This window comes from Aquila chrysaetos, chromosome 4, assembly GCF_900496995.4.
Source record: "Aquila chrysaetos chrysaetos chromosome 4, bAquChr1.4, whole genome shotgun sequence".
NCBI classification, from domain to species: Eukaryota; Metazoa; Chordata; class Aves; order Accipitriformes; family Accipitridae; genus Aquila; species Aquila chrysaetos.
The window spans coordinates 5,025,427-5,041,660 of NC_044007.1; the positions used below are offsets into that span (position 1 = coordinate 5,025,427).

At 36.9% G+C, this 16,234-nt stretch overlaps 1 protein-coding gene across 4 annotated transcripts in view; it reads left to right on the forward strand.

The window, feature by feature from the left end:
* The window catches only part of TRAPPC9 (trafficking protein particle complex subunit 9), a 519,558-nt gene that overhangs the window by 241,787 nt on the left and 261,537 nt on the right, over positions 1-16,234 (forward strand). For all 4 annotated transcript variants that reach the window (XM_030011866.2, XM_030011869.2, XM_030011867.2 and 1 more), the window contains one exon: positions 9,174-9,327. In XM_030011866.2, coding sequence (XP_029867726.1) covers positions 9,174-9,327 — 154 coding nt within the window. The remainder of the gene's footprint in view (positions 1-9,173; positions 9,328-16,234) is intronic.

The window sequence follows — 16,234 nt, forward strand, 5'->3', positions numbered from 1 at the left end:
GGTGATTTCCAGCTGGGAAGTTTTGGGCTAAAATAAGAAGGTATTTTAGAGCTGTGCTAATTTTCTGATATACTAATAAGGCAAATCAGACAACTGATGCAACACAGCAGTATGTGGGGCAAAGTGTGCAAAGGCAAATCAATATAAACATGATGAGATACAAGTGAAGACAATCCTAGCTCTGCATATTGCTGAAATTAGATACAGGACTGCTAAAGGCTGAGTATAATTAGCAAAAGAAGCAACACCTTGGCTTGTTAACCATTATTTCCTGGGCAGAGGGGAAGTACTTTGAGACTATCACATTAATGTTCATTAAGGATAGAACTGTTGATGAGACTTGGTAAGACCAATGTGGTCTTTCAGGCTGCTGCACTGCTCAATGGGAGAGTTTGTTTTCTGAAAATAGCTTGTTTCTGAGCATGCTTCTAAGCACGCGTTTAGGTGTTATTGGCGGAGGACACATTAAATGAACTTCTCATGCATACAATGTTTTTGGGAAAAATACCGTTTAGGTGAAAACTTTGTGTATGTGTGTGTGTGAGTGAGATGTACGTAATTTTTATTAATAGTGCTGAGCAGTTGGCTGCTATGGAACCTGTATGCCTCCTCAGGTGAAGCTTACTTACTGGAAGCTAAGATTTAGGGAGCATGATTAAAGCTTCTTGTGCCCCCACTCATATTTGTGAATGTTGTTCCTGGCACTAGTTACAAAATAAGCTCTGTAGGTCAAAACTCATGGACCATGTTGCTATGGTGGGCGATGTTTGCTGTTGTACCGGTGCTTTGGTTTCTTAAACTGATTATGTCCTGACTGTCTCCTAACTTTGCTTGTTGGCAGGCTAGTTTAAGTATGATGTCACTCACAAAATTTGCTTCTGGGACTTGAGAATCTGTAATAAAATCTGAATAACTCCTTTATATACCAAAAGAATCAACGAGGCTATGGCAAAATAAACATTTTAAAGTCCGTGGACTGGGCTAACTTGAATACAAGACTATTCAAGGAACCAACCAAGGAGCGCTCTGAACAGCTGTTACGTTTTTAAGAAATCCTGGAAATGTGAAGGTCACACATGTGATAGAAGTATACAGGTAGATTGAAGTATACATCTAGGAAGGGAAATTGTTTGGGAAAACAGTGACTTGGAAAAGAATTTGGTTATCACAGTAAATCATCTCGAGGTGAATCTGTATCTACCGCAGTGCTCTGGGAAAAGGCCAAATGCTATCTTTGTATATAAAAAAGACAAGCAAGTAGATTGTAAATTAATAATTCACTGTGACTGTAAAGTCTGATTATATCTTGAAGTGACAGTCCATGGTGAAATGCATACACTTGCACACGGAGCGTTCATGCATCCTATCATTTTACCCAAAGAATGTTTGAATCACTTCCTTTATGAAAAAGTTGTATGTAAAGCTCTGTATCACTTCATTTCCTCTTGTGTAATCACTGAGATGGACTGCTTCATGTGTGACTGATTTCTCAGTTGTATAGGCTGTTCTGATGTTTTGAGCACTCTGCTTTGTTTTGAGCTCTCTGAGTTTGGTTTTGACTAGGATCTTAGTATTTTCTCTGAAGATGACTTTTCAGGTGTGTGCAATATGTTATGGTCATATTCCTTTAGAAGAGGAGCATTGCCATCAATTGCATGATTTATTGGGGATTTTTAAGCCTTTTCTCTAAAGAGAAAATGAGTTGATGCTCCTGGTTTATCATGTTCAGGAGGCTGTGAGACCCCTGAGAGTGTCTTGGTGTCCTACACAGACTTCACAGGTCTTACACAGACTCAACTCCACTCGTACCATACCACTGTGCCCTGGGACCAGCAACAACCATCAGTGTTGGGACAGGACAGAGACCATGCTGTGAAGTGATCTGGTGGTAATTCCTGATCACAGTGCTCCTTACCAATGTTCCTGGTTTCTTTGGGGTGTTCCAAAAGCAGAGACACTTGGTGGTTTTGTCCCATGTTCCTTAATGCTAGGTGTGTGCAGAGTCAGATGGAAGATACTGTGTTCAGTTTTGGGCCCCTCACTACAGGAAAGACATGGAGGTGCTGGAGTGTGTCCAGAGAAGGGCAACTGAGTTGGTGAGGGGCCTGGAGCACAAGTCTTATGAGGAGCGGCTGAGGGAACTGGGGTTGTTTGGTCTGGAGAAAAGGAGGCTGAGGGGAGACCTTATCGCTCTCTGCAACTACCTGAAAGGAGGTTGTAGTGAGGTGGGTGTTGGTCTCTTCTCCCAAGTAACAAGTGATAGGACAAGAGGAAATGGCCTCAAGTTGTGGCAGGGGAGGTTTAGATTGGAAATTAAGAAAAATTTCTTTACTGAAAGGGTTGTCAGGCATTGGAAGAGGCTGCCCAGGGAAGTGGTTGAGTCATCATCCCTGGAGGTATTCAAAAAGCAAGTAGACAAAGCACTTCAGGACATGGTTTAGTGGGCATGGTTGATGGTTGGACTCGATGATCATGAGGGTCTTTTCCAACCTAAATGATTCTATGATTCTATAAGGGTTGCAGCAGGTGAGTACCTGGTTCCTCCACTTGAGGCTACCTGGAAAAGATGCTCTGAACATAACAGAGATGCTTGTCTTATTCCACTCTATTTCTTCTCTTTATATTTTGGGGTGGGCAATCTTCTCAGTCTTTTCCTGAGAAGATTGAGAGAGTTGGAATGATAACTAGGCATGACTGTAGAATGAATTTTTTTAGTCTTGTTCGTTATATCTGGCACAAAATTCCATGTTTTTAATTTACATATGTTTTCTTTTGAACTTCCTGCTATATAAAGGCTATACTGAATTGTACAAATGAGTAACTGAATATGAACATATATCTTTTGAAATTTATTTCTCTGATTATTAATATTCCACTGAGAGAGAGGTAGGAGGTACAGCATGGTATTATTTTGGATAATGACAGGATTACAATCCTTTCCTAGTTCAGATGTGATAAATAAAGGGAGGATATTCAGCTCCATCTTCAAGTATTATCATGTTTACGCTTTTCTACGTTTCCCAATGGAGTGAATGACTATTGATTATTAGTCTCTTAAGCCCTCTATAGGAATTGGTATATTTATAGAGTAGGCTATTACCATTATTATTATTATTTTAAATTTCTTATTTCATTAAGTAGCTAACAGTTTTGCTGCATGGTGATTGCCACAGAAGTCCAAATTATTTAAATGGGCAAGTGAAAAAAGATGCAAGTTGGAGTTAATTGTTATGTCTCTTCATTTCCAGTTTATGGCTTTCAGATTTGGAGTTAGGAATTAAAAAGCTAGATTCTCAGCATGCATAGTATAATCTCATTTAAAGAGAAGATTTATGTAGCTAACTATCTCTTAACACTGTTCAATTTTCAAATATTACATTATATACAGTGGAACTGTTCTTTCCTAGTTTAACTTTTTATCATCTGAAATGTTGTGGATCAGATAAGTATAAGCTGTTGAATTTTACAGACTTCAGCACTATAGTTTGACTTTTATCTCCTCTTCAATTATTTTAAATAAATAATTAAGTGCTAAATGCAAATTTTTTAATTTAATTGACCTTTCCAAGACTAATGGAAAAATTTATCTTTTGCTCTGCATAGTTCAGATATTAAAGCAATCCTTTTTCTTTATGAAGTCAGTTTTAGGCCAGGAGGAGAGATCATTACTTATGGGTCGCTTAAGCTACTTATTTTTACAGTTGCATTTTATAGTAGTGAACGAAATATAGATTGCACTTCTAAAACAGTGAAATAATTAGAAGTAAACGCAAGGTATATGTTAATTTGCATTACCTTACTTTCTCATTTTCATCTCGTGATACATATGTACTCATCTCATAAGAGACTTGATTCTTGAGGTCCCTCTTTGCCTATAAATTATTATATACTGGGGTGTCATGACTGTTTTTTATATCAGCTGCAGAACTTGTATTTAGGGTGGAATTATGTGTACCGGAAACATGATGTTATAAAAATTTTATTACTGAGATTGCACAATGGCAGAATCAGGTGAGGTTTCCTTTTTTAACGTAAGCTTGTCTTTATGCATATTTTTTTTCCTCATGAAAGTGAGAACAAGAGTATCATCCTCACTTCTAGCTTTTCCTGAAACTTAGTGTCATTGACTATACAGGGATTATTCATATAAATAAGCATTTTGCATAAGTAGTAGTAATATGGTCTGGCTCTGTGTCCCTACTGTCTATTTTATATAAGAAAGGAGGATGAACAAGAAGCATAGTATTGAATAAAGTCTCCAACTGACTCCTTTCGGCTTCATTATGGAAACAGCTTGCAAACTCATCTGTGGATGATAGCATTTAAATAGGTAGTTAGCCATGAGGAAGAGGTTTTGGGTTCCTGTTATATCGTTTCTTCCTAAAGATAATTGAATAAGGGCTATCTCTAGATTTTATTCTTCCAGCTTAAGCAGCAGTATTTTATTTACTTAATGAAAGATGAAATCTAGTTATGTTAACCAGATTGCTGCTTTTCTTTTAATACCATGCCTGCTTTTAACCCTGTTTTATTCGGAGAGTGTGACATATTTAATTTCGCTTTATAGATTCATTCTCTTGTAAGAGATGAGGACATCAAAAGAGCCAAGATACATCACTGGGGAATAGGGTATGCCTGGGATGTGCCCGCTCTCCTGCCAGGAACAAGGGCAAGAGTTTATAGCACTACAGGCAATACTCCCTTACTGAATTTTTCACCTATGAATTTTATCTGCTGCTTGCCACTTCTGTGAAACTGTTGGTGTTGCTTAATTTTAACTGACACTGCTTTAGTAGAGAGGGATGTGCAAGGCACTGGCTCAGGAGTAGTCGTGATGCCATTTACAGGAAGTTTTTTTTCTTGATACAAAGTCCTTTCTGTTGTGCATTTTGTTGTCAGGACGGAGTACTATTTCCAATAAAGTTGAAACTCATTTTATGAGAAGTGGTGAAATGAACTATCTGATGTCTTTAATAATTCTGGACTGTTACTTTAATAGGACTTTAGATAACTGTCATTGAAACGTCTGCTGCACCATGAGAAGGTTTGTCATTTTTTTTTCCTGCAAGTCATCCTGACAGGTGACGAGAGATGATACGGTGCAGACATATCATCAGCATTGCCAATGAGCTGACCTTTCCCTCTTCATTCACTTAATTTGTATTTGAATAATTTGCATCCCTGTGACAATGCTTGGTTGTCTGAGTAGCTGTCACAACGGCTTGGGCTCATTTCATGACAAAACCCAGTAGTTTCAAAACACGACTGTTTCATTATTCATGAAAACTGTTGTTACTTTATCCCTCCTCCTGCACAAGCAAGGTTAGCCAGAGAGAAACAAAACCTGTTTTGCATTTGCAGGATTGGCTATTAAATATTTTTGCATAATGCAGTGTTTTTATACAAATATCTCATGATTTATTGAAAAGTCTCCTTATAGGAAATTTGGATAGCTACCCATGAGGCAAAGAAGGTTAAAATGAAATTCTAGTCCCTTTTCCTGAAGCAAGTATATGTTTAAACTTCTGTGGTTTAAGATCTTTTATGTTTTCCCTGATATGTAACTACTGTGAAGGGCAAGGTACCGTGTATACAGTTACTCTTGCACGACATGAGCCATCATTATCCTAGCCGTTTGTAATAAATTGAATGCCTGTTTCAATCTGCATTGTCTTTTTTTACTGTTTTCTATATAGATTCTATAGATTCTTGTATATCACAACAAACAAGAACAAATTTGAGGAGAAAAGAGGTGCAGAGAACTCTTGACAGGAAACATAGGTTGTAAAGTAACTGTAGATTACTACAGTAATTTAAGTGGAGAAAGACTTTTACAGCTAAAATACATTTCGGTTTCATTATTTTGATGCACAGCACAGTGGCAAACTTGGGCGATGGTCAAGAGGTTGCCTTTCACTGCCTTCTGCTTCTTTGAGGGTAAAGCCCGTGTGTTCTCTACAAATCAGTTAAAAACTCAAAAATCTTTTTTTTGATTGGTGATTGTCACTCAATGTCCAGCTTATCCATTTTCTCCTTCAGTCAACCGGCTTCAGGAATTGTTCATCCATTTATGAACACCTCACTGGTGAAATGCATCTTTTGAGATGGGAGAAATCTTCATATTAAAAGTGAAGCGAAGAAACTGTGTTTGTGTAGGGGTACGTTTTTAAGGATGAGTGACTGATTTAGGTTTCGGTATTTATTTTTTGTTTTGATTTTTGTGTAAAGCCTTCCAATTTACTACTCATTCCATAGGCTGAGGAATAAATACTGAAGCAACATTATTGATAAAAAATGCAGAGACAAAACTCGATATGAATATTTTTAGCACAAGAGGAAGCAGAATACTGGTGATGAAAGGCATCTATGTTTAAGAAAAAGAGCTAGGATTTAATTTTGTCATGCTTTACTTTGAGTGTAACTATAGTCTTGAAAAATTTAATTTTATCTCTGTTTGTTGCTTTCCTATATTCTGCTTATAGCTGTATTCATAATATTATTTTGTGTGATATTTTTCTCTCCGTAATTCTCTTTTACTCAGACCTCTTCACTTTCTAGCTGGCAAGTATGTTGTTGGAGTGCTGTATCTTCTCATGTGACATGAGGTGTCACTGTGCTGAATACAGCATACACAGTATAAATAAAAACATGGTTAAAAAATTTGAAAAATTAGTAGAGGTTCTGAGTACTAGGAGCCCTATTTACTAAAGTTTTCCATACCTCAGAGCTTAATAAAAGTTATTTCAAACAGACCTGTACAATGAACCATTGTTAAGAGTAATCTCGGCTGTATTCCTGAAGCTGATGTGGATTTATTGTAGGCTGTTGGGGAAAAAGTGCTTACATGCATATTTAATTTCCAGAAAAAAAATTACCATATTGCCAGTAATGATCCATTAACAGAAGAATGCAATCTGAATGCCCTCAGTTACATATGAAATATTGTTAGGCAGGAATGTTTTTCTAATATATTTCACTTAGAAAAGTGTGGCACAATAATTAGATGAGAGTTGTTTTCCAGGTCTGTTGGGAGACAGACTCTAAATATGTTTGACTGGTCAGAAACTAAGATAGTTTGTTGTCAAAATATGGCTACAGGTATCTAACTGTGACTATTTATATGAAAATTTAAGCAGTACTGTGTATATAATAGAAATCAAGTACCGGGTTTACATCTACTCAGGTACCACAGAGTGATGAAGTGATCTCGGAAACAAAGGCAAAAATAATTTCTTAATGTTCCAGTTGCGTCTCTGTCTTTCACATGCATTGCCTATGCAAAATCCAGGAAACTCAACCTGCATTTGCAGAATCAAATCATACTTCAATGCCAGTAAGAATTGATGTTGTTAGTCATAGTTTCAGGCCTAATATTTCTTTTTAAATCCATGCTACAGATTGTATCTAGGTGTTTTTCATTACATTCTTTATTTCTGGTTTGATTCCTGCAGTTACTGTGATACACTTTTGTTGCTCATTTTAGCTTTTTTTATATGCCCAGCACTTGATGGTCTTTGCATGCAAATGAAGAACTCTTAATGATCTCTTGCTGTAGGAAAAAATAGCCAAAACAAAAACACCCCTTAGAGAGGAACAGATTAATTCCTCTGCTTTTTTTAAATTTTTAAATGTGAAGATCAGCAAAGATACAGTCTGCAGAAGAGGTAGCTTATAGAAACAATAATTCTGCCACCTTTGTCTCAGTGCTGTATTTGTACTTTTTAATGATGAAGGTAGTCGTGGAACATTAACAGCTTCCCCTGAGATGTCAGGTTTTGCTCAGGGTGAAGCATGATGGGCCTATTCGAATTCATCTTTCCACAATAAACTTCACAAGCTCTAGATTATTCCTTGTCTTTATAATTGCCGTGTATTTTCTCCCAGTTTCTTTTAGGGTCAAGATTCTCTTAAATTAATGCTAATTATAGAAAATCTCTTCTGGTCTGGGGGGATTTCAAAGCCCTTTTTTCTTGACTTTTGTTACTGCTGTTTTCCTTTTGGCAACATTTATAGAATATGTTTCCCTCTTTATATGTAGAAATAGATAAAGGAATAATAGTAATCTGGTGTTTCTGTGAAATGCCCTTCCTATATCCCTTCTTAGATTGTAGTTGCGTTTCATCATGAATGGTTTTCAAAGCTGTTGCTTGGTCTTCTGTTTTCCTTACATGCAAAGTCATCTCAAGAGCAATATATTTTAGTTCTTCCCTAATTATTTTTCTATTTCAGACGATTCAGGAAATTAAAGCTGTTTTGGCAGCACAGTATATTAGATCTGCTATAACCACATTTCATGTGATGTAAGCTGGTCTGAATTCCCTTTCATATTAGATTAGTGATTCTAGTTTAACATATAAGTATTTAGTATGCATTATAGTGTAATATATTTAATTTGCTTTTATGCCTTACTGTACATTTAATAAAGCAATTATTTAACCATTTACTACCAATGAATTATACTATGATATTGAACTAATATTTCCTGTAATTCATGAAGATATATTAAGCAAGATGGAAGATCTTCTTAAAGAAAAAAACAAGGACCACATTTAGGCCCTAGTACTGTGGTTATTTTGTCTTTCCTTCCTAAGGTTTGTAAGGAAATTTTTAAAGGAAAATTTAGAAAGTTGGCTTGTAAAACCAAGGCAGTGCACATGGCTTTCTGTGTGTTATTGTTCACATCAGAAGACGCTTTTGTATATAATATTTTGCTTCACTTGTGTATAGGTTGGGATTAATAAACTACTTTAAATAGTATGTTCATCAGCATTTGGCCCAGTCTTGTTGCCTTTTTTCAGCAAGTCTTAAGCACACCAGGAGCTTTTACAAACCAAGAATGAAGGTAGATGAACCTCTGCAGAACCACAGTAAGGTCAACTGGTTGCAACTGCAAAACAGATGTCTTGTGTACCACTCACAAAGGCATTAAGATGTTGATTGATGATTTGTAAAAAATCTTAACATCTTCAGTAGGCTTAGACTTTTGTTTTCAGTAGCATAAATCATATGGCTTATATATCATTAGTATACAGAGTAGATGCCACTGAGACAAATATACTCATATTGTAGTGCTTGGTTTCACAGTGGTCTGCATTTTCTGCAGAAGTAATATCTTTAAAGTTGTTATAGTAAAAATCCTGGGTTTTTTTCTCTTTTTTTTCCCTTTGCTACAGTATGGCTATCCAAGTTGACAAGTTCAATTTTGAGAGCTTCCCAGAATCCCCTACTGATGGGACACAGTTTGCGAATGTAAAGCAGCTGGAAGAAGAAAGGCAACAAGCAAAAGGTCTGGAGATTAACAGCAAGCTGGATATTTGCTGGAAAATTATATCCTTTCATAAATACTTGCTTTAAAAATATATAAATAGATACCCTGTGACACATTTTATTTTATAATTCAACTCACTTTATAGCAGTGTTACTGAAAAGAAAAGTAATTAGAACTATGAAGCTTATCATAATTATAGACTGTTTAAGGTTAATTGTGCTGTATATTATTTAGATGATGCTTGGGTCTTACTATAATGGCTTTTTCTGAGTCATTGAGCCTGCCACAAACCCTGTGTGTTTTTCCCAACTTTTAGGGAACTGAGAAAGTATAGTTAGGATTGATGATTAGTAGTTTTATAGGGTCGAATTTTTCTGTTCTCCCCCACACTGAGTAAATGAATCATGAAGAAATACATGAAGCTGGATTTAGAGTGTTTTCATATATTTAATTAAATTTGAGAACATATTAGAATAATTTATTTCCAAGTCCTCTATACAGATTTAGTAATATATCTAATCTTGGGTAGCCTTTTTAAGGCTTAGAAAGGACTTGTGTGATGACTTAGTCATTCTAAACATAAAATTCCCATACTCATTCTAAATGCAGTGAAGTACTGCCTTTTGATTATTAAAAGAAATTACATTCAATTTAGAATTAAAATAAACCAATGGTGTCATTGTAAATTTCATGATTTCCATAAAAAATCTTGTGCTTGGCTTGTCAAAAATACACTTTTTCCTGATTTTCATCAGGGAAACATTCTGTGCAGCCAACAGCCCCCCAAGCCGTCTGTTGGTACTCAGCATCTTGCAGGAGATTTATATTTTTCACTCAGATCATCCTCAAATTTGCGTGATAGTGGGTGGCAGGAAATGAGGGAAGAGTGACAATCAAATTGTGGTTTATCTTTTTGTGCTTTTATTTGTACTTTTATCTAGTGATCTGAAATGATTTTTCATTGCTAATTATTAAATTAGCTGCACAGGATTTGTCAAAGGCAAGACTTCAGACATAAGTGAGATTCCTAGTGCCTGGTTCCATCCAGGCTCCCTAAGCAACGTTTCAGAAAGAGTTCCGTTTATGCAAAAGTGTCAATATTTAACCAGAACTCACTTAGAAAATTTCTGTGTTATGGAAAGATATTTATATTCTTTCATAGCATAGTTGAATTCTTACACTGGAATTGAATGCGTAGTTGTAATAATTTTGTCAGGGTGTAAAAATACATCCTCATTCATTTCTGTTGCTGAGCAACACTGTTTACATCCACTCTGTGTTCTGTATTTAAACCCAACTTTGATACCAAAACTATTGTGGCTGACATGTAAGTCAGTACCTTAGAAAACCAATAGAACAATGCATGAATTCTGTGTGTTAAATGCAGTGCAAGCATTAGTTTCTGTGTTTTTAAGATTTGTTATGCATGTTCTCTGTGTTCCTAGAACTACAACCATTTTAATGAAAGGCAACAGATTGCACGTGCTTAAAACTTCTTCAAGAAACGTGTATATTGTTTTCCAGATTTCATTCCAAGTAGAGTCAGTCTTTCTCATCCTTTTATTTCTTACAGCAACATTTAGATGTGAACCAGTAAAAAAAAAATTTCTCCTCTCACTTCTGCTAAGTTTGAGAAACTTCATTTCTGAGACGTCTGTCTTCCCACCAGAGTACTTTGACACTGACCAGCAGGGTTTATTTCAGACATACTGATGGGCAGACACATGGAGAAATGGATGGATGTCTTAACTGCATAGGACTTGTTTTCCTTCAGAAGCCAACCTAAATGCAGCCAAGAGATAAAAAGTATTTGCAAAAATACAAAAGGATATAGTTGCTTCTGTTTCTTACTAGGGAAGGCATTTTTGCAAAAATGGTAAGACCATTTTGAATGGTAAGACCAGGTGATCTCTTTGGTATCTGCCATCTCTGAATGACTTTGAACTCTCCAGCTAACCTTTCTCTGCTAAGTATATGCCTGAGAAGAGGAATGTATGTTTTAAGGAACACCGTTCAGACAATTTTGTTATAAGTAATCTTATGTTGTTTACAAGGGAAGGGCTATATTATTTAGCTTGCAATTCCTTAAATTCTTACTGTGTTGGTTGATACCATATGAAACCATCACATAAACAAAGGCTTCAAATTTTAAGTGTGTGGATTACATTGACTGCAGTGAAAAGTTAGTTATATGCAACTCATGTGAGGGCCAAAAATAGTTCACAAAGGATGAGGATTTCAGGCTGTATCTGTATGTCTTGAGGAGCACCAAAATTATTTTCCAGTATGGAAAGTCCATTTTCCATGGCTTTATCCATTGAAATATTCAGGGTTTCAAGTGATGAGATTTTCAGTGCTTCATTTGTGAAAGCATTGTAAAACTTGATCGATTTTCATATAATTTTGGAGGGCTGAAGGCAGAAAGTAAAGACAACACAGCGTATTATTCAATTCAACCTTTGTACATTTTTGATAGAATGAAAGTTATTAGGAAAATAGACCATTTTATGAGAAAGCTTACTGCCATGCTATTTCAATTAAGAAAAATTCTGAAGTAATGTAATTTAGTGTATCTTTGAGATTATAGTTGTATTGAGATAATTTAAATTAAGAACATGCTGTCTTGTTTTTTAGCATCTGTTAGACGGCATCTGGTATCAGCTTAACAACTGGGGTTTGTTTTAACACAGGATTGAACAGACGGAGCACATGTAATATTAACGTGGCTAATGTTTTCAAATTATACTTCTTTTCATATTTTCTAAATATTTTAAAAAGAAATTTGTATTTTTTTCAGGGACCTTCTGTGTATTTTGACTCGGGGATCAAGGCATCTGTCCTAAGTGTACTTTGAAGTTTCTAGGGTGCTGTGTCTCTTGCTGAGTGCTCTAAGATGTTCATCTTTTTACTGATACTTTGTGCTTGAATTCTTCAACATCTTGAGTTAGGAAGTGTCATGTTCCCCATGTGGAAGATGAAGGGCAGGTTAAACTTCTCTCTGTGCTCTTTACACACTCTGTGTTAGACCCACCGTAGATTATTAGTCTTCAGAGTATTCCATTGATTTGTGGCATCTACATTTTGACTTCAGAAATTCAAATATGTTCAGAATTATTTCAGAGAATTTGGTCACATGTGGGTGATCCTCATTTTTAGAAGAATAAACAAAGATTTATCGATGTTCAGATGGCGGAAGAGATTTTTTCATAGGAAGCACAGAAAGGTTCAGCTAGGGGTGGCATCAAGAAGTTACTTATGCTTCAGTTTGTTGTAGCTCTTGCTGCTGCTTAATGAACTGTCTTTCCCTGTCCTCTAGCTCTGGGTGCCTCTTGTCACCCTCCTGATGAACTGAGGTAAGAACATCTTTGCCAGCAGACTTGCTAGTTTAGTGAGTCTAGCTTTAGACTTGGTACCTTGCAGGATGGACCCCAAAGCCTGTAGAGCAGTGCAAGAAGGGGGAAGCATGGGCAGGAGGAAGTGATGGGTTAGGATCACCGAATCTGCCCTGAGGTGTGATCAAGAGCCCATGTCAGATGCTTGCACCTGACCTTGCAAAAGCATGTGGAGGAGGAATTAGAGGTCAGTGTGCAGTTGCAGAGCTCTGGTGTCACTGGGATTTCAGAGACATAGTGGGTAGTTTGCGTGAACAGGGTGCACGGACAGGTGGGGATGGGTTTTTTAGGAAGGTTGGGCAGAGATGATGAAGTGCACAGGGAATTGTTAGGAAATGAGTGATGGCCAATTGGAAGCTTTTGGGTCAAGAACAGTCGTCCAACAGGGTGATGCAGCGTGTATTTGTTACAGACCATTCAATCAAGAAGTGAAGCTGGATGGACTCTTCCTTTAACAACTGAAGGAGCTCTTCCAAATGTGGATTAGGAGATTTCTGGAGTACTTTAAGGACACTTTTTGTGTACAGGTGCTGGATGGCTTGATTTGGCATGTGCTGTGTGGGATCTGCTACTTGAAAATAATGAAGATCCAGTTAGAGGGGTGAGGTTTAATGGCAACCTTGGCTACAGTCATCCTGAGATGATGGAGTTTAATATCCCAAGGCAAGTGAGGAAGGCAAGTAGCAGGATAATGACTCTGGACTTTAGGAGAGGAGACTTTGGGGAACTGCTAGGCAGGATTGCACAGGAGGCTGCCCTCAGGAGCAGAGCGGTCCAGGAGAGCTAATGGACCTCCAGGGGCAACCTTCTCAAAGCCCAAGAGTTGCAGCAGTCAACAAGGTACATCTGACTCTTCAAGCAAGGCATATCACAAGGTGACTGTAGCAAGTTGCAGCCAGGTAAATTCCACTTAGGTACTAGAAAAAATTGTTTTCACAAGGAGGGTGCTCAGATAGTGGAACAGGTTGTCCGAAAGTGCTGTAAAATTGATGTCTTTAAAGATACTGAAAAATTCTGGATGAGGCCTGATGCAATTTCAATATTTTCCATGCTTTAAGCACAGGCTTGGACAGTGACTCCAGAATTGCCTTTCAATATAAATTATTCTGTGATTTGTTCAGCCATGCAGTGGGCTGGGTGAGGGAATGGCTGCTAAAAACTAAACTCATGATGATCAGAGGGCTGGAGCACTTCTCCTGTGAAGACAGGCTGAGAGAGTTGGGGTTGTTTGGCCTGGAGAAGAGAAGGCTCCAGGACAACCTTCTAGCAGCCTTCCAGTACCTAAAGGGGGCCTACAAGCAAGCTGGAGAGGGACTTTTTACAAGGGCATGTAGTGACTATCACTATAGCTTTAAATGGCTTTAACTGAAAGAGGGTAGATTTAGACTAGATGTAAGGAAGAAGCTCTTCACTGTGAGGGTGATGAGACACTGGAACAGGTTGTCCAGAGAGGTTGTGGATGCCCCATCCCTGGAAGTGTTCAAGGTCAGGTTGGATGGGGCTTTGAGCAACCTGGTCTAGTGGAAGGTGTCCCTGCCCATGGCAGGGGGGTTGGAGCTAGATGATCTTTAAGGTCCCTTCCAACCCAAACCATTTTATGCTTCTGTGATTATAAACTCCTTTTCCTCTCCCTGTCTCCTGCTCTCCCCAGGTATGATTACAGCCAGAGAAATTTTCTAATGTACTGTGAAAGAATTACTATTCCAGTGAAATAAGAACTGTAACATTTTTAGTCATTTTCTTGAAAATACTGCAAACCTGGCTCTAACAGCCTTTAAAAAATGAGGCTTCCAGTGCCACCTTAAATACCATGTTCCATTTTTAACTTTTCTAATAGTTAGACATTTTTTAGTTCAGCATTAATTTCTGTGATTGATATGAAGCCTGTCCTATTTGCAATGTTTTTTTACATTTTTGAAATTGTATTCTGTGTGTTCCTTCCTCAGTTTTTTCTTTTCTATATTTAAACCTAATTGCGAACTTTTTTTCAAAGCGCATTTTCTTTCAGTCATATTGCTGGTATTATTCTGTGGTATAGCTATATTTTTCTCTATATGTGGGATCCAAAGCTGGAAGCAATACTTCATGTAAGGTTTCTCATAGAATAAAAGCTATACCTTCCAAGCTTCAGATATGATGCTTGCTCTGATAACTATTCTGGACCTCTTTTGCAGATGTCCCATGTCTGAATGACTTTTTTGCATGTGGTCCAGCATAACTGACTGAATAATTATTCCTAACTTCCATTTATAGATTTGTTGATTCCTTCCAGGGTGATACTCAGAAGTTTTCTTCATTGAATTTCATCTAAAGTGATCTTCATAATTTCCACTCATTTATTAGTTTTGTGAACACTGACATCTTTTCCAAATACATACATTTTATGAATGTTTTTGTATTTCATCATCTAAGTAGCCAGTCCGAATTTTGAAATTATTATGTATTGGACAGAACCTTGAGTCATCTCATCTGATATGTTGTCTGGGCCTGACAGCATACCAGTAACTGTTACTGAAATTTACTTTTCTGTTTGTCTATTCAGCTTTTCATGACTTCATCTTGACCATAATTGTGAATCTTCAGTTATGAGAATATTGCATGTTGTGGAACTTTTGTACATCAGTAAAGGTTTCCTTTACTTTAGTTGGATGGAGCTTTACATTCCCATGCAGCTTCTTAGCATCAACAATTGTTTGCAGAAGTAACTTACTATTGAAGAACCTCAATAACTGCATGTAATTAGTTTTAATAATAAAGTGCCACAATAATAATCAAGCAGAAAGCTTAAAATATGACTAAGGCTACTGCTACAAGTAAACTGTGATCATTAATAATTTAAATTTGTTTTTTATTAGTATAATTTTTATTGATGAACATTTGCTAATTTGTGTATGATTGTGTGCACGCTTCCACCCATATTTATGTGCAAAGGAACTGAGAAATATGTTACTGAAAATCTTTTTAGAAGGTTGCCAGATATGGAATGCTGCAGAGCAGAGAGAAAAAACATGAGTAACTTTAGGATAGAAACCATTTTTTTAAAATCTATTGTCTTTTTTAGCAGTAGAGTTTAGATAACATGCTGTGTTACAATTGTGGGTACCCAGCTACACATTAGACAATCAAGATAGTATAAAAGACCAAAGTTTTCTTTGGGGAAATAACTAGTTCATTTGACTGTCATTCAGGTTTTGGTATGAAACAGTTTATATCATATACAATCTGTTGCTAAAGAAACGTGAAATAAAGGTGTCGACTGTGAAAAATTAGGTTTTGGGTTTTATATTTTTTTTAAACAGCATCTGGTGGTTGTGTGTTCATTGGCTCTGAGGCTCCCATTGAAACTCATTTGATTGTGCAAATGAAAATGTCTTGAACTGCCAAATGTGAACAGTTGCCCTGGAAAATGGAAGTCAACTGCTTCAGTCCTGGCTGATGCGTGTGTTGTTAATAACAGAGATTTGACTGTTGGAAATGAGGCCTGGGTCAACAAAAGCATTTAACAATCTGACTCCTATGGAAGAGCAGGTTTGTAATCACAGTGAGATTTCAGCAAAATGTTGGGAGGTTTGGT